We start from the raw sequence: 24,346 nt of genomic DNA on the forward strand, positions 1-24,346 counted from the left end.
CCGCAAGTAGGGAAGATTATGCATATTCAAATCATTAGATGCACCAAATCCTAAGGAAAAGTATCCCATTGTCTGCTGTATGCGTTTCCCACTTCTCACCCTACCTGAAAAGTATGTGCTTTGTAACTTGGAGTCTGATGCTCTCAATAAAGAGTGGGATCGCTCGGAAGCCTAGCTCACATTGAGCCGTCTCCCTGCTTTCCCGGTCCCTTCCGCAGCTATCATAAAAAAGGCATTTCAGTTACAAGCACAAAGACCAATCTTGGGCCTCACACAAATTCTAGTTCAAGTCAAACGAAAGATTCATCTCCGTGGACGCAGAACTGGACACTTAATACAGACAATGTTTCAAAAAGCAACACAGCAAGCAAAACTTTCCCCATACCCTCTGCTTCAGCTAGAACCAATACAGCAGGCAAAGCACTCCTCTTACCCATTTACAGTAGTAGCAACCTACCTCCAGCTGGTGATCACTCCTTACCAACGCCATACGGGCTCTTTGCAATGAACCATGCATTAGCTTGTGTAGTCTTAAAATTAGCTTCCTCAACCCCATTTGCTTCAGTGCTTTGTCTACAAATGGCCTGTAAATAGAGGTCAAACAGTGTTGGCTGCAGCTTGTCTCAGTGCTGCACTCAGGAATAACCCAAGATGCAGTGTCATCCTCAGATTCAAGCCTACGAAGTCTCCTTGAAAAATGGTCCTGAAAGTCAAAATTTGGCTTATTAGTAAAACTGTTCTTGATGGCTTGTCTAAGTTCCTCAACATTCTCCTCAGAGATCTGTTCTTCACCATCGCTCTCCTCTGTGCATGTTCCTGAGGATTCCTTTACTTCTGTTGCCCTCTCAACTTCATCCTCTGGATCATTGTCCTTAGATGGTCGAGGAGAAGGAATTTCAAACACTGGCCAGCCAATGTCAGAAAGATTTTTGATGCCCAATACAGTCCCCATAATCCTTAGCTTTTGATTTAAGTCTTTTGTAATATTCAACCATAGACAGAGTGCCTGCACTCTGTCTTGGAAGTCCTTTGCAGCATATTTTTCATAGTCCTTTTGAAGAGCCTGCAGAGATGGGTAAAGTGCTTCGATATACTCTAGCAGTTCCATTATACGCTTCACTTGCTCAAACGACACCCGCTGACGATAAAGGTGTTCATGGTAACTTGAGTAACCCAAAGCACTAGTCTCACGTGTTGCTCTACAAACTCCTTCTCCTGAAGTACCATTGAAATTGGCTCCATTTTTCACAGGGGAGAAGCTTCCATAGTTTACTTTGAAGGTGAGGATTTCATTGATGATATCAGGTATAGCTTGGCGGGCTGCATAGAGATAGAGGTCTTGGTCATTAATGCTCCGGCCAGCATGCCAAGCTTGCAGCTCCAGCCAGATGAGTTCATTGGATCGATTCAGCCAGACTGAAGAGGTGTTTTCCTGTCCCCGTTGCTCCCTGTCCTTTTTCTTTGAGACTGAGGTAAGTTTTAACAGAAGCCGCAGGGTTTCAAAGAACTTTAAGCGGTCTGCCGGACAGTCGGTCCTGGAAGTCTGGCGTGCAGTCCTGGGAATTGGCATGGGCACAGAGACTGGAAGCTTAGCGTTGCTACAGCCGAGGCTGAGGTAAGGCTTATTGAGATCAACATCCGGAATTGGCTTTTTTGGCAGAGACCCACCAACTGAGTCTAACATAAATGAGCACTGCACATTTTTCTTGTGATCTCGTTCGGTTGTCCTTAGGGCGTCTCGGATTTTTTTTCCCTGCTTATAGCTGTGCTCCTCCACATTCTCAACGGTTTTCCCATTGTCTTTATGCACAGACTGAGTTGGCACGCTCATTTTTTCTGTAACAAAGGAAGCAAAAAATGTGACTGCACCAAGAAAAAGGACTCATCAATCCAATTCCCAGTCATACCTTTCTTAAGTTGAACGTAAAACATCGTTTCATACCAATAAAACAAAATAGGCATATGAGTAGAAGTAAAACAGTCTTGGAAATTACCATTAGTACAGCCAAACCAATAGTAGCAACAAAAGATTTTGCTTTTCTCCTACAAAAAGGACCTCTCGTTATCCACATAGAATCACAGAATCAACCAGCTTTAAAGAGACCTCCAAGATCACCCAGGCCAACCTAGCACCCAGCCCTACACAATCAACTAGACTATGGCACCAAGTGCCTCATTCAGCCTTTTCTTGAAGACCTCCAGGGATGGTGACTCCACCACCTCCCTGGGCAGCCCATTCCAATGCCAATCACTCTCTCTGACAACAACTTCCTCCTAACATCCAGCCTAGACCTACCCCAGCACAACTTGAGACTGTGTCCCCTTCTTCTGTTGCTGCTTGCCTGGCGGAAGAGACCAACCCCACCTGGCTACAGCCTCCCTTCAGGTAGTTGTAGACAGCAATGAGGTCACTCTGAGCCTCCTCTTCTCCAGGCTAAACAAACCCAGCTCCCTCAGCCTCTCTTCATAGGGCTTCTGTTCGAGACCCCTTACCAGCTTCATTGCCCTTCTCTGGACACCTTCCAGTATCTCAACATCTCTCTTGAATTGAGGAGCCCAGAACTGGACATAAGACTCAAGGAGTGGCCTGACCAGTGCTGAGTACAGGGGAAGAATAACCTCCCTTGTCCTACTGGCCACACTGTTCCTGATCCAGCCCAGGATGCCACTGGCTCTCCTGGCCACCTGGGCACACTGCTGGCACATGTTCAGCCTATGTTCCAGAATATGCCACCTGCTGAGACCTGAGTATAATCCAAAAGAAAAGAACAGTTGTTTCCAGGTTCATGTTCCATACATTTGTCACACAAGTTCCCAGAAAGCATAACAGAGGCTTACCAAGAATTCCAAGGCAAACAAAATTAAAGCTACTTCATTGCACATGCAATTTCATAAAACCTGGAGCAGGTATGGACTCAGAAATTTAGTCTGAATGACCCAATTCTGATTCCTCAGGGGCCTGATCACAGTTCTGGGAATCCCTCTATAGCATATAACCACTCTCATATCAGGAGCCTACTTCCCCACTCTCCCAACACACAAACACTTGCCTTCTCCCTTACCACATCACAGCAGCCCCCTCCTGTCAAACTGTACAATCTCCCTTTCTCTTCCTGTGCTTTCCTTAGGGGCAGCAGACCTTATCACTCTTCAGCAGCACTAACAAAAGCACTTCCATCTTTATAGACTAGGACAGGAGGAATTACTTGGTACTAAAATATTTTTCTCTCCACCTTAAGGAACTTGTGGGCAGGCTGGAAAGAAGCACCTGCATGTGTACTAGCTGCAATTCAGGGATCAGGAGCTGGAATGCAAGCCACTACATGGTCACTGAGTCTCCACTTATTCAAGAACAGAAAAGGATTTCAGAATGATGGCTGAATAATTACATCCTCTTTTCACTGTCCATCTAAGGATTGCCTGCTGCACATTGCTTGCTCCCCACTCTAGAAGTAGTAACTTCCTTAAAGTCTTTGCTACTGCACTCCTCACTATACACTCATTAATAACAGAAATACTAATAAGTTACTTGCAAAACAGGCCTGCTGAGTGGAAGAATATTCCTATTCCTTTTCTATATATGGAAAACCATGACAGAGGATGACATGGCTGTCAAGTCAGCATACTTTTGGGTGCCAAAAATATGACCTATTGCTCAACATTTCAGAACACTGAGCACTCTCTGATTTCAACTGCACCTCAATTTCTCAACAATTTGCAAATCATAGAATCACAGGATCAGTCAGGATTGGAAGGGACCACAGGGATCATCTAGTTCCAACCCCCCTGCCATGGGCAGGGACACTCTACCCTAGAGCAGGCTGCCCAGAGCCTCAGCCAGCCTGGCCTTAAACACCTCCAGTCATGGGGCCTCAATCACCTCCCTGGGCAACCCATTCCAGGCTCTCACCACTCTCACAGTGAAAATTGCATTCTAGAATCTCTAGATTGCTTCTAGGGAAACAACAATCAGACAACAGATTTTAATTCATGCTGTTTGGCTAGCATCACAAATTTTCAAGGCAGAATACTGGCATCATATGATGCATTTCACGGGCAGGGCTGTGACTGCATACATGTGTGCTTCATCTCTGTCAATATTGCTCATCTCTTTTGAAGGAAGAAGAGAAGTAAAATAATAAGGCTTCCTCTGCACTGGAGAAGGAAATACAGAAAGGTTGTATTTAAAAATGTGCAGGAAGAGATGCAGCATACATGAATCCTTAACACCTAATACAGGATACCTAAGAATTCCCCCAAAGCCTTCCCTCTAACCAAACCAAAAGCACCAATACCCCAGTGCTCATTTCCTCTCTGCCCCACTGTCTCCCACTTAGGCCTAAAGCAGGCTGGATTCACCACAGTAGTGGCATTGAAGCTCTGCAGCTCACAGGGGACACCTATATAGTAACCTGGAAGGGAAAGGGACAAAAGGGAACGAATTGATCTTGCTGGTTAATTTTAAAGTGTTAGCAGGATTTATAGGATTGAATAACATAATTATGATATCCAGTGTAACTGGATGATCTCCAGAACCAACTGACAGATCTTGGTCTCAGCAGTCTTTTTAGGAAATCTGGAATAATCTGGTAGCCCTTAAACCACAACACCTGCCAATGCAGAAGATGTCTTCCTACTGATTGTCTGTCCTAGCTTTTTGGTCTGTTGCTTCCTTGCAGTAGTGCCAGCTGTGATGTGGAATTCAAGATGATAAAATCAGCAGGACTTCCAGTCTTGTGTTCTGTCTGGTGCTGGTTAACCTCATGAGTTAGCAATCAGTGAGGGTAAGGTGTCACTGCCGGACATGGTGATTCAATGATTTCCCTGGCAAACTGCACTTTGACCACTCCCATGTAACAATTTTTTCCCAACACCCAGGAGTTTTCCCTTATTACAAATTAAAACAGCTGCCTTCTGTCTCACACTTTGTGATAGTTTGGGTGCTACCTGTCCCCCAACACTTAAGGAAATCCTCCAGACTAGTGGGTGATTTCCAGCCGAGTTGGGAATTAAGGAATGAAGCTTTATATTCACAGCTTAGCACAATATCCAAGCAGGTATTGACAATTTATACAGCTAGAGACAGAAATAGACAAGTTGAAAAGGTAATACAGAAACACAACAGCCCTCCCAGAAACCAGAGTCCCCAGGAGGGGCTCCCAACCACCCTTCCACCTCTTTTCCACCCCTCTACCTTATCCCAGACTTTGCCTTACATTTAAAGTGAGTTTGGAGAATCGGCCAGGGGGTTTAGGAAGCAGAAGGATCAGACACACAGACAGCAGGTTAGAGAGAGAAGGGAGGCAGCCAAAGCCAGAAAGCAACTCTGTTATCTATGTTTGTGTTCTTGTTTTTATCCATCTCAGCAAGCCTATGAGTGCAGCAGACATCACCATTGCTTCCTTTTCACAGCCTATAATCCAATTCCTCTCACAAAGCTATCCCAGCTAGGCTCAAACTAGCACACCCTTTAGTAACTAGCTTCATCTTCTGCATGCCTCTTCTGTCAGGTAACAAACTTGATGGTCATTTCAGAGGAGAATGCCATGCCTACCTTTCAAGGTGGAGCGACTAGCAGGTCTCCCAGTGCTACTTTTCTGATGCTTTGTTGACATACGCTTCATCTGGCGGGGTGTACTAGGAGGAGAAGTTCCATAGAAGGTGTCAGCACTTGCTTCATCTGATAATTCCTCAGGGTCAGATTCAGAGATCTTGCAAGTAGCATCTTCTGATTTGCAGTCTTGCCTGCAGAATACAAGTTGAGCCATGATCTTAAAGAATTTTGTATTATGTCTGTTATAAAGCTCATCCATCAAGAAACCCCAACCATAGCCAAAACTCTATTCCTGCCACAGACATGGCACTTACCCCATGTTTTCCATACCCATAAGAGTAATGATCCAATCAATCAAAACATAAGCAACATACAACAAAAAGGATGTATATTGTGTCCAGTTCTGGGGCTCTCAAGTCAAGAGAGATGTTGAGGTGCTGGAACGTGTCCAGAGAAGGGCAACAAAGCTGGTGAGGGGCCTGGAGCACAGCCCTGTGAGGAGAGGCTGAGGGAGCTGGGGGTGTGCAGCCTGCAGAAGAGGAGGCTCAGGGCACACCTCATTGCTGTCTGCAACTACCTGAAGGGAGGCTGAAGCCAGGTGGGGTTGGTCTCTTCTGCCAGGCAACCAGCAACAGAAGAGAGGGACACAGTCTGAAGTTGTGCTGGGGGAGGTCTAGGCTGGATGTTGTTAGGAAGTTGTTGTCAGAGAGAGTGATTGGCATTGGAATGGGCTGCCCAGGGAGGTGGTGGAGCCGCTGTCCTTGGAGGTGTTGAAGCAAAGCCTGGATGAAGCACTTAGTGCCATATTCTAGTTGATTGTCTAGGGCTGGGTGCTAGGTTGGCCTGGATGATCCTAGAGGTCTCTTCCATGATCTTCTATGACTCTGCAAGGCCTCTCCTTGCAACTCACCAAGTTGGAGAGTTAGGGATTTGATGGGTGGACTGTTCCGTGGTTAAGGAATTGGCTGGATGGTCACATCCAGAGCGTGGTGCTCAGTGGCTTGAAGTCCAGATGGAGAACAGTGACAAATGGTGTCTCTCAGGGGTCCATACTAGGACCTGTGCTGTTTAGTGTTTTTAACAATGCTACAGACAGTGAGATCAAGTGCACCATCAGCATGTTTGCAGATGACACCAAGCTGAGTGGTGCTGTCAATATGCCAGAGGGACAGGATGTCATCCAGAGGGACCTGGGCAAGCTAGAGAGGTGGGCCCAGGTAAACTTCATAAAAATCAACAAGAGCAAGTGCAGGGTTCTGCACCTGGACCAGAACAATCCTTGCTACCAACACAGGCTGGCAAATGAAGTGACAGAAAGCAGCCCTGCGGAAAAGGACTTGTGGGTGCCAAAAGACAAGAAGCTGAACAAAGAAAGAAAACGGGAAGGCGAAGACTCAAAGGCCAAAACAAGTCCTTACCTGGCTGAATCCTACGGATAGGCTAGAGCTCTAAGTGTCACCAAGTCCCCTGCCTTCTTCCAGAATATGGGACCCCAGCACAATCCCCTCATCCCCACCACTCTTCACTGGTGCCATATATGCACTCCTCTTACTTTAACACACATCTGGGAGAAAAACATGCACCACTGTAGCTTGGAGGAAAAACAGAAAAAGGGCAATTTGCCTTCTTCCCCTCATATTTTATTTCTGAAGCAGTCATGCAAATAACACTGTCTTGGCTCCAGTAAGCGACATGGGAGTAAAGAAACGTTCACCCTAATCAGGCAGCTCAAGACTAGCATCAGTACCTGATAACATCAACTTTGCTTGATTCACAGAAGGTGTTTTACTTGATACTACTATCTTGAGGCAGACAAGGCATCTTACCCATGCTCTGGAGGAGCAAGTCTGAGTGTCCACAGAAGAAATACGCCAGAATATTGCCAGCAAGAAAAATGGCAGAGAGCTAAATGACTTTTTAAAAATAATAAGCAAATACTGTACCTTCTCTTTGCCTTTAGCTTTGAACAGAAATACACAACTTAACATGCAGAACAGTTACACTCTCTGCAAATCCAGGTAAACAGTCAACACGTGAAATGATTGCTCTCACATCACAACTTTGAGAAGGCAGCAAGTAAGCTGACCAACTAACACTGTACACTTTACACATTATCATAGAATCAACCAGGTTGGAAGAGACCTCCAAGATCATCCAGGCCAACCTAGCACCCAGCCCTAGCCAGTCAACCAGACCATGGCACTAAGTGCCTCAGCCAGGCTTTGCGTCAACACCTCCAGGGACTGTGACTCCACCACCTCCCTGGGCAGCCCATTCCAATGCCAATCACTCTCTCTGACAACAACTTCCTCCTAACATCCAGTCTAGACCTACCCCAGCACAACTTGAGACTGTGTCCCCTTATTCTGTTGCTGCTTGCCTGGCAGAAGAGACCAACCCCACCTGGCTACAGCCTCCCTTCAGGGAGTTGTAGACAGCAACGAGCTCTGCCCTGAGCCTCCTCTTCTGCAGGCTGCACACCCCCAGCTCCCTCAGCCTCTCCTCACAGGGTTTGTGCTCCAGGCCCCTCACCAGCTTTGTCACCCTTCTCTGGACACCTTCCAGTATCTCAACATCTCTCTTGAATTGAGGAGCCCAGAACTGGACATGGGACTCATGTGGCCTGAACAGTGCTGAGTACAGGGGCAGAATAACCTCCCTTGTCCTGCTGCCCACACTGTTCCTGATGCAGGCCAGGATGCCATTGGCTCTCCTGCCCACCTAAGCACACTGCTGGCTCATCTTCAGCTACTATCTACCAGCATCCCCAGGTCCCTCTCTGCCTGGCTGCTCTCCAGCCACCTGTCCCCAGGCTGTTTTGTTTTAACACAAAGTATTGACACTCTATCTACAATTCCAGCTCAGTTGTGTACGCTGAAATACAACTTCTAGACTTTCAAAGGACTGCAATCAAAAAAACTGGAAGGGGGAGAATTCCAGTTATGAAATTTGAAGCAGCAGGATAGGGAGAAAAAAATCTGGTATCTGCTGCTGTTAAGGGCCATGAGCCTCTGGAAAAATACAGTAATTTATTGTTAAAAATAAATTAACTCATGAAAACTTAGGAAACACTGAAGATCACACAGACACAATGATGTAGGCTAAAGTCACACTGAAGGGTGTGACTTTGAAACAGTTTAAACTTGATGCACTTTATTGATGTATTATTCAAGCTTCCAGAGATTGCAACAACTAGTAAGAGCTCATGCTCTGAAGTTGTGACAATTACATGGAGGAACTAATTGTTCATCTTCTCTTTATATCAGCTACCATCAGATCTTCATAAACAGAAGTCGGAACGTATGAGGCACTTACATAATTAACTCGGGTTTGGCCACTGCTTATCACCCACACGCAGCTAAAAAGCTTGCTGAGAATCCAAGCTTTTGAGGTCAACTGACTGGACTATCAGCACACAGCAATAAATCTGAGTGAGGCAATTACAAGGCAGTAGCCAGGATAATCACCTGCCACTAGAGTTAGGAAGCTGCATGCTCCACAGGCTGCTGCCATAAACTGCTTTCTGCAGTATCCATGACATTGCACCATTCACTTACCCTCAGTATGGCTTTGTCTCAATACTCCCTACAGCACTCTACCATTTCCAAAGAAAGAGCTGCAAGACCTGTACATGCTGCACCACCAAATTACCAATACCACTGATGCTCAGTGTCTTCATTTTAAAGACAGTGTCTCTGTTTTTCAAATACATGTTCCTTACCAGGGAGGGATTCAAAGAATCATAGAATCACGCAGGTTGGAAGAGACATGCATGATCTAGGCCAATCTATTACCCAGCCCTGTCCAATCAACCAGACCATGGCACTAAGAGCCTCAGCCAGGCTTTGCTTGAACACCTCCAGGGACAGCGACTCCACCACCTCCCTGGGCAGCCCATTCCAATGCCAATCACTCTCTCTGACAACAACTTCCTCCTAACAGCCAGCCTAGACCTCCCCCACCACAACTTGAGACTGTGTCCCCTGTCTTCTGTTGCTGGTTGCCTGGCAGAAGAGCCCAACCCCCACCTGGCTACAGCCTATTCAGCTTGATAACTGAAATACGCAGGCAGACAAAGCCTCGATAGCCTACTCATAGTAACGCACACTGTCCACTAGCAAAGGCTGCAGAAACACAGGCACTATGCATTACCAACCAAACCTTTTTAAAGCTAAGGTAGCTTACCCTAAATTTAGCTGCTACCATTCTATTTCACAATAGAAACAATATTCTGACAAGGACTTAACTGCAAATTGTTATCATCTCACAGCTGCTGGTAATAAAACTCCTGTTTGCTCTTTACAAGTAAACATCTCTGCATCTGTTAAACTGAAAAACAAACCAGGGTCCAGCTAGAGCTACTAAACAACAGACACAACTCTGCAACCAGCAGCTCTAATTTCTGTGGGGCAGTAGTGGATTTCATCCTATCTGCACAGCATAACAGAACTCAACAGCACTCCTGAAACAACTGCACAAGGAGAAACTTCACTGATCAGCTTGTAGCATTTGGGGGAAATGAGACTGAGGATTAGACAATATAATCAGGAAAGTAAAATGGAGTGAAGCAAAGCTCTGCTGAAGTACAGGACTGCAATTTGGTGTAGCCTAGTGTTATGTTCAAACATTGCAAAACAATGACACACTTCTGTATTTTAATCACTGTTTAAAAATCCCTGTTGTGAGGGAAGCCATAAACTCAAATAAATTGACTTGGTTCTGAAAACTTGCTGAGCTGGAAGCAGAAAGATCTATAAATCCAACTCTGCACACAGAGATCTGCTACATCTGTGAATATCCAAAGTGGATGCAGCTCCTGCTTTTATGGCAGTTGTTGCAACTGATTAGGGGCTGACCAAAACAACATCAACATAGAACCCTGAAAGCTTTTTCAGTGCAATCCAGAGGAAGACATCAGTAAAAAGCAAGCAATAAAAAAATCTTGGATTTTAAACATTATTCCACTTTTTATAATAGAGCAGCAAGAACTTGTTCAGAGTTTCTACAGATCAAAGTGATTGGCTTTTTTTTCTTTCTAAATAAACCCTGTGTACATCTGGCACAGTGCTGGCAGCAGGGCAGGAGACAGCCTAGTTAGCAAGAGCTGAAAATTCTGAGACTTGCATGGCCATCTGAATGTGCACATGTCATGTAGTCCTTTTGTAACTAGGACTCCAGAGACAGCTACAAGAAATAAGTAATTGTTCACATTGAAACCTAAGAGTCACATACACTAACGGTGAGGTTTGACCTTACTTACTCACATTCCAATCCTGTATGCTTCTCTCGGTGTTAAATCTCCTCCACCAATAACCTCTGCTTGCTGCCAGCAAACCTTGTAATATACTGTTTAAAATTGTATCAAGTATAATTAAATTCATTTTGAAACTGAAGACATTACAGATAGTCTTTCTTAAAGTTCTTCTACTTTATTGATGATTTATTGATGATCTGGACCAGGGGATTGAGTCCAGCATCAGTAAGTTTGCAGATGACACCAAGTTAGGAGCAGGTGTTGATCTGCTGGAGGATAGGCGAGCCCTGCAGAGGGACTTTGACAAGTAGAGGCCAATGGGATGAGATTCAACAAGGCCAAGTGCAGGGTTCTATACTTTGGACACAACAACCTCAAGCAGCACTACAGACTGGGGACAGAGCGGCTGGGAGCAGCCAGGCAGAAAGGGACCTGGGGGTATTGGTAGATAGCAGCTGAACAGGAGCCAGCAGTGTGCCCAGGTGGCCAAGAGAGCAAATGGCATCCTGGCCTGCATCAGGAACAGTGTGGCCAGCAGGACAAGGGAAGTTGTTCTGCCCCTGTGCTCAGCACTGCTCAGGCCACACCTTGAGTGCTGTGTCCAGTTCTGGGCTCCTCAATTCAAGAGAGATGTTGAGATACTGGAACATGTCCAGAGAAGGGCAACAAAGGTGGTGAGGGGCCTGCAGCACAGCCCTGTGAGGAGAGGCTGGGGGAGCTGGGGGTGTGCAGCCTGCAGAAGAGGAGGCTCAGGGCAGAGCTCATTGCTGTCTACAGCTACCTGAAGGGAGGCTGTAGCCAGGTGGGGTTGGTCTCTTCTGCCAGGCAACCAACAACAGAACAAGGTGACACAGTCTCAAGTTGTGCCAGGGTAGGTCTAGGCTGGATGTTAGGAGGAAGTTGTTGTCAGAGAGAGTGATTGGCATTGGAATGGGCTGCCCAGGGAGGTGGTGGAGTCACCATCTCTGGAGGAGTTCAAGCAAAGCCTGGATGAGGCACTTGGTGCCATGGTCTGGTTGACTGGCTAGGGCTGGGTGCTAGGTTGGACTGGATGAGCTTGGAGGTCTCTTCCAAACCGGCTGATTCTATCACTGTGTTTCTAAAGCTGTGTTGCAGCCTAACATTTTACATTTTCTGACTTTCCTAAATCAATAAACTTGCCCAAAAGCATCCTTGTGAAGATTTCCTGACCAAATTAAAACCTGTGAATAAACTTTTACTAGTTCTGTATATAGTTTGGGGGAAAGTTTCTGGGAGAACAAAAATCATTCTATTTTTATCACAGTATTACAGTATCACCAAGGTTGGAAGAGACCCCACAGATCATCAAGTCCAACCCTAATAAAAATAATACCTGCCTCAGCCAATTAATGCCCAACCAAATCAGAGGCTAATGTAAATCTTATACCTAGACAGTTAATTCGATTCCCAATGACATCTTCTCCTCACCAACTCTTATTTAAGATGTTTAATTAGAACAGAAGGACCCATAAAGCATGAACACACTTCACTTCTACAGCACCTCTCAAGCACATGTCTCACTGCAGCTAGTTCCTTCCATGACAAGGTTTGTTACAGCACTACTGTACTGACTAGAAGTATCTATTTTAAGAGAAAATGCAAACAATATCTTTTGCTTCTCAAGATCTGAAAACTACCAGTCAAGTTTTGTAAAGTAATACTTTGACACTTTCCCCACTACTCTTCGATATTATTGGGCAGAAGCTTCTAAAGCATTTAATTGTTAAACAGAAAGCCACAGTGTCACAGAATAGATTTATATTATAATGTACACCACTATTATATGAATATATAAATTATATATAAATATATCATATATGTTATATATTTATACACATATTGTCTGTGTGTATATATATATAATATAGAATCATATAATCAGTCAGGGTGGGAAGGGACTACAAGGATCATCTAGTTCACAGTATCACAGTATCATCAGGGTTGGAAGAGACCTCACAGATCATCAAGTCCAACCCTTTACCACAGAGCTCAAGGCCAGACCATGGCACCAAGTGCCACATCCAACCTTGCCTTGAAATGCCCCAGGGACGGCGACTCCACCACCTCCCCGGGCAGCCCATTCCAGTGTCCAATGACTCTCTCCCTGACATGGGCAGGGACACCCTACCCTAGAGCAGGCTGCCCACAGCCTCAGCCAGCCTGGTCTGAAACACCTCCAGCCATGGGGCCTCAACCACCTCCCTGGGCAACCCATTCCAGCCTCTCACCACTCTGACGGGGAAGAACTTCCTCCTCACATCCAGTCTGAATTCCCTCACCTCCAGCTTTGCTCCATTCCCCTCCGTCCTGTCACTCCCTGAGAGCTTAAAAAGTCCCTCCTCAGCTTTTCTGTATGCCCCTTTCAGACACTGGAAGGCCACAAGAAGGTAACCTCAGAGCCTCCTCTTCTGCAGACTGAACAGCCCCAACTCTTTCAGTCTGAAAATTCATTTTTATATATATATATATATATATATATATATATATATATATATATATATATATAAATAAAATATAACAAAGGCTATTGAAATGGTGGAGAGTTACTGAGGCATCATTTGGCTGTCTAGATAAACCATGATATACATCAAAAAGACAGAAATTGTCAAACAATTAAAAGTAAGTAAAGCACAACTCAAATTAGCATTCATAATATCCTTCTACTGCAAGCAGAGCTATTTAAATCTATTTAAATGATCTAAAGCAGTTACTCCAACTAGAAATAAATATTTTTAAAGACAATCAAATAAAATAGAGGTCTTCAAACAGTTTTGGCAGTTCTTCATGTTCTCATCTCAGAAAGAAATAATAATTGAAACTTCCTGTTCTTTTCACTATCAAATTTAGAAACAGAAAAGCTTGACTGGCTTTCCTATCTTGGATTATTGTTAGTTTTTAGGCACATTGAGGTTAGGACACTAAAGTATTTTTAGAATATACATGCACAGTCATCTCTGAGCATTTTTCCCACCATTCACAACTAGATTATTTGATTTAAACTATGCAATATGTTATTTCAACAACAAAGAAGAACAGGCCTAATTAATTTTGACAATGTTCTATCAAGTGTAAAAAAGGATGAAAATAGTTAGAGGTTTGTAAGGTTCCCACAATGACATTTAAGCTTAACACAGAATCATAGAATCAGTCAGGGTTGGAAGGGACCACAAGGATCATCTAGTTGCAACCTGCTTGCCATGGGCAGGGACACCCTACCCTAGAGCAGGCTGCCCACAGCCTCAGCCAGCCTGGCCTTAAACACCTCCAGCCATGGGGCCTCAACCACCTCCCTGGGCAACCCATTCCAGCCTCTCACCACTCTCATGATGAACAGCCTCCTACTCACATCCAGGCTGAGTCTCCCTACCTCCAGCTTTGCTCAGGTCACCCTAGTTCTGTCACTACCTGATAGCCTAGAAAGCTTTTTTGTAGGCCCCCTTCAGATCCTGGAAGGCCACAAGAAGGTCACCTGGGAGCCTCCTCTGCTCCAGCCTGCACAGCCCCAACTCTTTCAGTCTGTGCTCACAGCAGAGCTGCTGCAGCCCTCTCAACATCCTCCTGGCCCTGCTCTGGACACTCTCCAGCATCTCCACATCCCTCTTGTAACAGGGGCTCCAGAACTGGATGCAGTACTCCAGGTGGGGTCTCAGCAGAGGGAAGTAGAGAGGGAGAATCACCTCCCTCACCCTGCTGGCCACACTTCTCCTGATGCAGCCCAGGCTCCGGTTGGCTTTCTGGGCTGCAAGTGCACACTGCTGGCTCCTGTTGAGCTTCTCATCCAGCAGCACCCCCAAGTCCCTCTCCTCAGGGCTGCTCCCCAGACACTTACTGCCCAGCCTGAATTGTGCTTGGCATTGCCTCCACCCAGCTGCAGGACCTTGCATTTGGTCTTGTTGAATCTCATGAGCTTGGCTTGTGCCCACCTCTCCAGCCTGTCCAAGTCTCTCTGGATGGATCCCTTCCCTCCAGCCTGTCTGCTGCACCACACAGCTTGGTGTTGCCAGCAAACTTTCTGAGGCTGCACTCACTGCCTCTGTCCATGTCACTGACAAAGATGTTGAAGAAGGCTGGTCCCAGGACTGATTCCACTTGTCACTGGCCTCCACTTGGACATGGACCCGTTGACAGCCACTCTGAGTACAGCCATCAAGCCAGTTCTTTATCCATCTCGTAGTGTACACATCAAACCCACATTTCACGAGCTTCATATACACTTCATATGTGTACACCACATTAAAAGCCACAGACAACAGTCAGTACTAATAAATATTAGCAGGACAGAGAAGGAATAGAATGAATTTCCTCCTGCACCCCGACAGCAGGAGACATTCATCATGGCAACAGAGTTATAACCCATCTCATCTGGATCCAGAATAAATCTGATCAAGGTTTACGGCAGATGGATGCAATTTTGCATACTGAATTCTTGGAGTGGACATGTGTGAATATTTGACAACTCAGTAATGTTCAAACTTCACTGTTAAGAGCAACCATTCTGTTTGGCTTTATGTTTGAACATGGCCAAGGATGAGTATGGACCAATTATTGGCTCTTTAAATAAATATATTTTGAAGGGTTTATTTTAAATTAAAATATTTACTTAATAATTTACAGGCTAAACACAGTATCAATGCAGAATTTCTTAGACTGGAGAAGCCCTTCAAGCTCATCGAGTCATAAATTTCACACTGACAAGTCCCTGACTAAACCAAATCCCTCAGCACAACATCTCATCACTAGGAATCACTATGGTTGCAAAGGACCACCAGCATCAGCTAGTCCAACCTTCATCCCAGCACCCTTCATCACTAGACCGCAGCCTCAAGCACCACATCCACTCTGCTTTTAAACACCTCCAGCGGTGGTGACTCCACCACTTCCCTGGGTAGCCTGCTCCAGTGCTCAGTAAAGAACTTCCTCCCAACATCCAACATAAACATCCCTTGATGGAACTTGAGGCCATTTCCTCTTGTCCTATCATTAGTAATTTGGGACCAGAGACCAGCTGCAGCCTCAATACAACCTCCTTTTAAGTAGCTGTAGAGGGCAATAAGGTCCCCTCTCAGCCTCCTCTTCTCCAGACTACACAACTCCAGCTCCCTCAGCCACTCCTCATAAGCCATGTTTGCTACACCTCTCCCTACCCTCACTGCCCTCCTCTGCTCCTGCTCCAGCACTTCAATGTCCCTCCTGCACTGTGGTGACCAAAACTGGACACAGTACTTGAGGTGTGGTCTCACGAGTGCAAGAGTACAGAGGCATGATCACCTCCCTGCTCCTGCTGGCCACACCATTGCTGATACAATGCAGTTAACACTTGAGAGCAGAAGAAAACTTAAGTAATAGCCCTGCAAAAAGAAATGGCATATACAGCAGCAAATCCAACCACACAGCTGAAGAACTAGGAGGCAAAATACCTGTTATCTTCCTGTGATGACAGAGGTCACTTAACTAGCAGTGAGTAGTACAAAGAATTGTCTTCTACATAGACTTTAGATACAGTTTAACAAAAGACTGGTTTGTATACAATTTGGTTGCCATGGGTTGCAATGAAAGCCAGATCTTTACAGCTCACACCCTAAAGTAAAAATTACTGCATAACCCTTATCCTTTCTTTTAAGTTCAGTACATATGCTTTTTGTCACGGCACGCTTTGCGTTCCACAAGGGCCAGTATCAATGGCTTACATAACAGTAAAACCAACCTTGACACAGACAGCACTGATTAACAGACATAGAAATGGCTCAAGCAGCCACAGAATGCAGACTAATCCTTGCTGCTACAAATACCAAAGACATCTCAACTAGCACTGCACGTGTGTTTGTGCAGAGGTGGAGCAATCAGTCATTCATCTCAGCCTTGCAGATGTAAACAAGAAAATGCAATACATGAAGGACAAAGATTACATAGAATCATAGAAGTTGTTGAGCATTTGAGTGGTGAGAGGCTGGAATGGGTTTCCCAGGGAGGTGGTTGAGGCCCCATCCCTGGAGGTGTTTCAGGCCAGGCTGGATGAGGCTATGGCCAGTCTGATCTAGGGTAGGATGATCCTTGTGGTCCCTTCCAACTCTGACTGATTCTATGATTCTAAGATATAACTGGGGTAAAATTTGGAATCATCACCTATAAAGTTCTGTAGAGCTTTATAAGAAGATTCTGCAGCCACAGAAAATTGCCTCCCCCAACCATCTGATTTCCTGTCTTTGCATCAAACCCATTCATTCTGGAACAGTTTTGTCCCTTGAATTGCATGCCAACCATCATGGTAATCATGATAAATTATAACCATAAATTACCCAATTAAATGATTGAGATTTTATTTTGGTCAATATACAGTCTAATTCAAAGGATGAAACACATGTATACCAGTGCTGAAATAGAATCATAGAATCAACCAGGTTGGAAGAGACCTCCAAGATCATCCAGTCCAACCTAGCACCCAGCCCTAGCCAGTCAACCAGATCATGGCATTAAGTGCCTCATCCAGTCCTTTCCTGAACACCTCCAGGGATGGCAACTTCACCACCTCCCTGGGCAGCCCATTCCAATAGCAAATCACTCTCTCTGTGAAGAACTTCCCTCCTCAGCCTTACTGTAGCCCCTTCAGGTTCTGGTAGGCTGCTATTAGGTCTCCCCAGACCAGGCTGACAAACCCCAGCTCCCTCAACCTGTCCAGAGGTGTTCATGCTTCATCTCATTCTCTTACTGTATGTGTTAGGCTTTACTGGCCCTAAGTGTTCTTATGGTAGGTTGTAGATGAGTTTATCTCAAAAAAAAAAACAAAACGGGGAGGGGGCTGGTAAAATTGTATGCTTACAAATACATCCCCCTGAAACTATCATCTTAAGTAACTCTTTCACTGCTGCTATGCTATCAGTCATACAGATAGTTTGGCAAAGAGAGAAACAGGTTATGCACAATTCACGACAGGACCTCAGGCTTTCCCCAAACAAGAGATGCTACAGACTGACAGCCCAATTCACTGACATCATAGACCAAACAAATCTGACAGACCACTAAAAAATTCCTGAGCATGGAGGAAGCCACCAAATTATTCACAAGTCTGTAAAGCTTTATTCACAGCCTTGCTGCTGTCTTCAACCCTTGCGTTGGATGTATGCCAGAGGAAAAGAGGGGTACAAGCAATCAAGGCACAAGGATGAGACCTCATCTTGAATACTGTGCTCAGTTTGGGGCTCCCCAGTTTAAAAGGCACAGGGATCTGCTGGAGAGGGTCCAGCAGAGGGCTACAAGGATGATGAGGGCATGGCTTACGAGGAGAGGCTGAGGGACCTGGGGCTGTTTAGTCTGGAGAAGAGAAGACTTGGAGGGCATTTGATTAACGTTTCTAAACACCTGAGGGCTGGTCAGGAGTGAGGGGAACAGGCTCTGCTCATTTGCTCCCTGGGATAGGACAAGGAGCAATGGGTGAAAAATGGAGATAAGATGCTAAGTTTCAGGGCAGGATGCTAAATATGGGACAAGACACAAAATGGAGATGAGATGCTAAATTTTGGGGTGAGATATAAAATGGAGATGAGATGCTAAATTTTGGGGTAGGATGCTAAATTTTGGGGTAGGATATAAAATGGAGATACAATGCTAAATTTTGGGTTGAGATGCTAAATTTTAGGGTAAGATGCTCAATTGGGGTATGATATAAAACGGAAATAAAGATGTAAATTGAAGTAGGATGCTAAATTTTGGGGTGGGATGCTAAATTTTGGGTAAGATATAAAATGGAGATAAGATGTAAACTGAGGTGAGATGCTAAATTTTGGGGCGAGATCCTAAATTGATGTAAGATGTGTCCCTGCCCGTGGCCGGGGGGTTGGAACTAGATGATCCTTGTGGTCCCTTCCATCCCTGACTGATTCTATGCTAAATTCTATGCTAAATTGCAGCAAAAGACGTTCTACCTCAACACAAGGGGGAACTTCTTTACTCTAAGGGTCCCAGAGCACTGGAACAGGCTCCCCAGAGAGGTTGTGGAGTCTCCTATGGAGCCTTTCAAGGCCTGTCTGGATGTGTTCCTCTGTGATCTGTGTTAGATAGGATTGTCCTGCTCTGGCAGGGGGGTTGAACTCAATGATCTCTTTGGGTCCCTTCCAATCCCTAACATCCTGTGAGCCTGTGAAGTTAGAGTAACCCCATGGCTCTTCATGCCTTTACAATGTCACCAAAATTGACATCCTCCCCCCCAAAAAAAAGAAAAAAAGGAAAGCCTTAGGTCTCATTTTAATTTGTAGCTGACTTTGTGTCAGAAAATGTTGGGGAAAGTCTAAAACCAGGCTCCAGAAAATTCTGGGGAAAGTCTAAAATCAGGCTCCAAAAATTTAAAGCCAATAGGCTACAACCAAGAAGCACCAAGTTAGTGTTTGAAATTATTTAAGTGGAAACATTGTATTTTGAACATTTTGTTTGCTTTGTTACAACAAATGACACTTAAATGTGAATTCTTCCCAAAATCTTCATCTCTTCATTCGTCCATACACACTGCAGGGCTGTCCAGTGTCCAAGTGCAATCCTATCTCAAAATCAACATCTGCTTATAGTTTCCACACTTATTTCTCAGTTTAGAGCTGCCAACCTTCTCTCCACTGTCCAAGTGGAATCCTATCTCAAAATCAACATCTGCTCATAGTTTCCACACTTATTTCTCAGTTTAGAGCTGCCTACCTCTCCACACCCTGAAGTATACACTTTAAGACAGAAAGGAAGAGCTGGGAACACAATTTGATTTTGGTGAGCAATTCTCAATCACACACTTTGGACTACTGACCGCATAATTAAAACCAAGCCATGAATATAGAATAACAGAATCAACCAGCTTGGATGAGACCTCCAAGATCTCTGAGGCTCTGGCCAGCCTGCTCTAGGGTAGGGTGTCCCTGCCCATGGCAGGGGGGATGGAACTAGATGTAGTCCCTTCCAACCCTGACTGATTCTATGATTCTATGATCATCCAGTCCAACCTAGCACCCCACCCTGGCCAATCAACCAGACCATGACACTAAGTGCCTCAGCCAGCCTTTTCTCGAACACCTCCAGGGGCAGCAACTCCACCACCTCCCTGGGCAGCCCATTCCAATCATAGAATCAACCAGGTTGGAAGACACCTCCAACATCATCCAGTCCAACCTAGCATCCAGCCCTAGACAATCAACCAGACCATGGCACTAAGTGCCCCAGCCAGCCTTTTCTTCGACACCTCCAAGGGCAGCGACTCCACCACCTCCCTGGGCAGCCCATTCCAATGCCAGTCACTCTCTCTGGCAGGAACTCCCTAACAACATCCAGCCTAGACCTCCCCTGGCACAACTTGAGGCTGTGTCCCCTTGCTCTGCTGCTGCTTGCCTGGCAGAAGCACTGTGTACCTGCCTAAATTTTACAAATCATAAAAAACTTTACAAAGGCACAACTGCATTTATATTCTGACAATACAGGATCATTCCACAAAGACATGTTTCTAACACATAAGGCAGTCTAAAAAAATAAAACTATAAACTTTCCTTCTTTAAACAAATGTAGGTGTATGGCTAATAAGTAATTCTTCAACAGAATTAAATTTAACTTACTACACCAATGCACTTCAATGGTAGCCAGAACACTTTATCATAAGAATGCCTTCATACTATACAAATAGGAGTAGAAGCTATCTGACACCAAATGAATTTCAAGTTCCAAAGCATCCTTATTGATGATTTATTGATGATTTGGACCAGGGGATTGAGTCCAGCATCAGTAAGTTTGCAGATGACACCAAGCTAGGAGAAGATGTGGACCTGCTGGAGGGTAGGAGAGCCCTGCAGAGGGACCTGGACAGGCTGGATGGGTGGGCAGAGGCCAATGGGATGAGACTGAACAAGGCCGAGTGCAGAGTTCTAACTTTGGACACATCAACCCCAAGCAGCACTGCAGGCTGTGGACAGAGTGGCTGAGAGCAACCAGGAAGAAAGGGACCTGGGGGTGCTGGTAGATAGTAGCTGAACACAAGCCAGCAGTATGCCCAGGTGGGCAGGAGAGCCAATGGCATCCTGGGCAGGCTCAGGAGCAGTGTGGCCAGCAGGAAAAGGGAGGTTATTCTGCCCCTGTACTCAACACTGCTTAGGCCATACCTTGAGTGCTGTGTCCAGTTCTGGGCTCCTCAAGTCAAGAGAGATGTTCAGATACTGGAAGGTGTCCAGAGAAGGGCAACAAAGCTGGTGAGGGGCCTGGAGCACAGCCCTGTGAGGAGAGGCTGAGGGAGCTGGGGGTGTGCAGCCTGGAGAAGAGGAGGCTCAGGGCTGACTTCATTGCTGTCTACAACTCCCTGAAGGGAGGCTGTAGCCAGGTGGGGTTGGTCTCTTCTGCCAGGCAACCAACAACAGAACAAGGGGACACAGTCTCAAGTTGTGCTGGGGAGAGGTCTAGGCTGGATGTTGTTAGGAAGTTGTTGGCAGAGAGAGTGATTGGCATTGGAATGGGCTGCCCAGGGAGGTGGTGGAGTCAACGTCCCTGGAGGCATTCAGGAAAAGCCTGGCTGAGGCACTTAGTGCCATGGTCTATTGATTGGCTAGGGCTGGGTACTAGGTTGGACTGGATGAGCTTGGAGGTCTCTTCCATCCTCGTTGATTCTATGTTTCTATGATTTCAACAAGATTCTGACCTCACAACTGGAAGGCTAAACACCTAGGAACTCCAAGGCTCAAAAGTCTGAGCACGCTGAAAAAGCTTCAGATACCCTTCCACTAAGAAAAATCAAATACTACACAAAGCCAGAGAAGCAGTTCCATTCTAAAGCAGATCTGAAGTTGATATGCACAGTACAAGCAGAAATGAATCACAGCGAATTACATGTATTATCCAGTACAAATTAAGGCAACCTAATTGTTTTGAGACGTCTCCTTCCCACCCACCCGCTCACTCTGAATTAATTAATTCATTTTTCATTTGCTGGGTAAAGTTGCCACCACACTATCCACACCCACATCCGACTCATATAAACTGTCTTTTAATAAGCAGAATCCAGCAGAGGTCAGAAATGGCCCTAGACAGGAAATGCCTGGGTGTTTTCCTCGCTCAGCCACTGCAGATTACTCTTCTATATGAAGACAACCCGAGTCTAGGATCATGCTGTTGTTCAAACTTAACTTTAAATTGCAAAAAGCAATAGTGCAAGTTAAGCAGAAAGTAAGGTAGTGTAAAAAGATACTTGGAAGCTTGCTAATTTATATGCCCCGCTGGCATTTATAGTTCATAGTCACAGAATCAGTCAGGGTTGGAAGAGACCACAAGGATCATTTAGTTCCAACCCCCTTACCAAGGGCAGGGACACTTTACCCTAGACCAGGCTGCCCACAGCCTCAGGCAGCCTGGCCTTAAACACCTCCAGGGATGGAGCCTCAAACACCTCCAGGGATGGAGCCTCAAACACCTCCAGGGATAGAGCCTCAAACACCTCCAGGGATGGAGCCTCAAACACCTCCCTGGGCAACCCAGTCCAGCCTCTCACCACTCTCATGCTCAACAACTTCTTCCTCACGTCCAGTCTGAATCTCCTCACCTCCAGCTTTGCTCCATCCCCCCTAGTCCTGTCACTCCCTGAGAGCCTAAAAAGTCCCTCCTCAGCTTTTTTGTAGGCTCTCTTTAGGTAATATTTCTGTTAAATCCAATTAACTGTTATTTATCCACTGCTTTTGGTACTCTCATGACGTAAGAAAACCAAACCAGTAGAATGCATTGATTAAAAGTCCAACCAGACATCGTTCAACACCGTAGCCTCTACCCAAACTGGAGTGCATCACCACTTCCCTTCTATTACACCAGTGCAGAACAGTAGTTTGCAATACCCAAGAAGGAGCTCTGGAACGTGAGAGCAGGAAGGTTCTTTGCACAGCACATCTGGAATACAAGACGCCTGACTACTGCTGTGCAGCACTAATTGATCACACAAGGGTTTCACAAAATGCCTCCTAGTGAGAAGTGAAGTGCATCAACAGGATGTTATTTTAAAAGGAGGCATAATTGCCAGGGAATTAATAACTTGGACTTATGCAACACTTCTACAGTTGGAAACACTACAGCATGAAGCAATTTGCATCCTCATCTCTCAGCAGGGCACAGATGGAGACTTGCAAAAAGCCAATCTGCAGATCAGCACATTCGGGAGGTAACAGCAGTTGCAAAAACCTTGAGGCACCAAGGCACTGGACCTCTCTGTGGACGGTTTGTTGCTGGCTGTTTTTAAGCTGCATCTTCTGACAAATAACGATTGCAACGTTGGCAGGAGCAGTACTCCAAGATCGTGCTGCCTTTGCGGTGCGCCAGAGGAAAACCTAACTACCTGGGTTTAAGCGCAGCTGCTATAAACACGGGACGGCCTTTTAAAAGGCAGGGTTCTTTTATCGCTGCAGTTCACAAGTCAGCGAGCATAGGTCACACTCCGCCAGCCCCGCGGGGGGCTCCAACCACTACCTCTCCTCCTCCCCGCACGCTTCCCCAACACCTGGCGCCGGCCCGCACCCAGCATTAGTTTTCTACAAGAGCCCCAAAAGCACCGCTTTGCTCCTGCTGCCCAGCCAGGGGAGAAGAAAACCACTTGTTCTCAGTTGCAAAGCGCCCACAAACACACTGCCTTACCCACCGCGGCCACCAGAGAGGTTTTTTTCTCGCGGCACTTTCCCACACGGCGGGCGCTCCATGAAAGCGCTGAAACAGCAGCGGCAGATGGAGCTTTTGCATCGCCAGGCGACCGGGAGGGTGGGGAAGCCACAAACGCACCCCCGGCACCGCACAGCTCCCGACGCCGTGCCCGGCCGTGCCCCGGCGGCGGCCGAGGAGCCTGCGGGCGCGCAGTGCACACGGGACGGCTGGCGCTCGCCACCCACGGCCCGGCCCTAGCCCCGGCCTCGCCATACAGTCTGGCAGCAGGCGGCCTGCGCCGCTCTCCGCACGCAGCTCCCTATTTGGCAGCGCTGGGTACTGACCTCCCCAGCGGCGGCGGCTCCTCCATGGCGGCGGCGGCGGCGGCAGAGACCAGCGCAGTGACGTCTCTCATGCATGCACCGAGGCCGACATGAGGGCGGGAGGCAGTGCGCGGCGCGGCCTGGCCGGCTCCGGCGCCAGGGGTGCAGCGAGGAGCGGGCGGCAGGGATCGCTACCCAGCTGCGGGAGCCCTGCCGCGCAGCGCCGACCGCGCCGCCGCCATCTTGCACAGAGCCTAGGAGCGCAGAGACGCCGGCAGCATCGCTACGGCGTGCGAGGAGGGACCGGCCGCGCTGGAGGCGCTCGCTTTGCCGCGGCCGGCCGGGCGGGCGGGGAGCGGGGCGAGGCGTGGGCTATCCCGCCCGCTTCCCCGGCCGTGGCCAGCCTCTCGCAGGCGCTGGGGATGGAGCTCGCTGTCGGGGGTTATTTTCCCGTGGGGTCGGAAGGGTACGGCGGGCTGCGGGAGGGGCCGCTTATCCCGGCGCCAGGCAGCGAAGGGGGCGCGGCGGGAGCTGTCGCCTCGCCAGCTGGCGCCTGGCTTTCTCCCTACC

At 46.7% G+C, this 24,346-nt stretch overlaps 1 protein-coding gene across 1 annotated transcript in view; it reads right to left on the bottom strand.

The window, feature by feature from the left end:
- The window catches only part of MAP3K4 (mitogen-activated protein kinase kinase kinase 4), an 87,818-nt gene extending 63,727 nt beyond the window's left edge, over nucleotides 1-24,091 (bottom strand). The window contains exons 1-3 of the mRNA XM_064158249.1: nucleotides 23,798-24,091; nucleotides 5,555-5,745; nucleotides 458-1,836 (exon numbers count right to left, since the gene is read on the bottom strand). Coding sequence (XP_064014319.1) covers nucleotides 458-1,836; nucleotides 5,555-5,745; nucleotides 23,798-23,868 — 1,641 coding nt within the window. The 5' untranslated portion in view covers nucleotides 23,869-24,091. The remainder of the gene's footprint in view (nucleotides 1-457; nucleotides 1,837-5,554; nucleotides 5,746-23,797) is intronic.
- Nucleotides 24,092-24,346: the final 255 nt, after the last annotated feature.

Source organism: Pogoniulus pusillus, chromosome 18 (assembly GCF_015220805.1).
Source record: "Pogoniulus pusillus isolate bPogPus1 chromosome 18, bPogPus1.pri, whole genome shotgun sequence".
Taxonomy (NCBI): Eukaryota; Metazoa; Chordata; class Aves; order Piciformes; family Lybiidae; genus Pogoniulus; species Pogoniulus pusillus.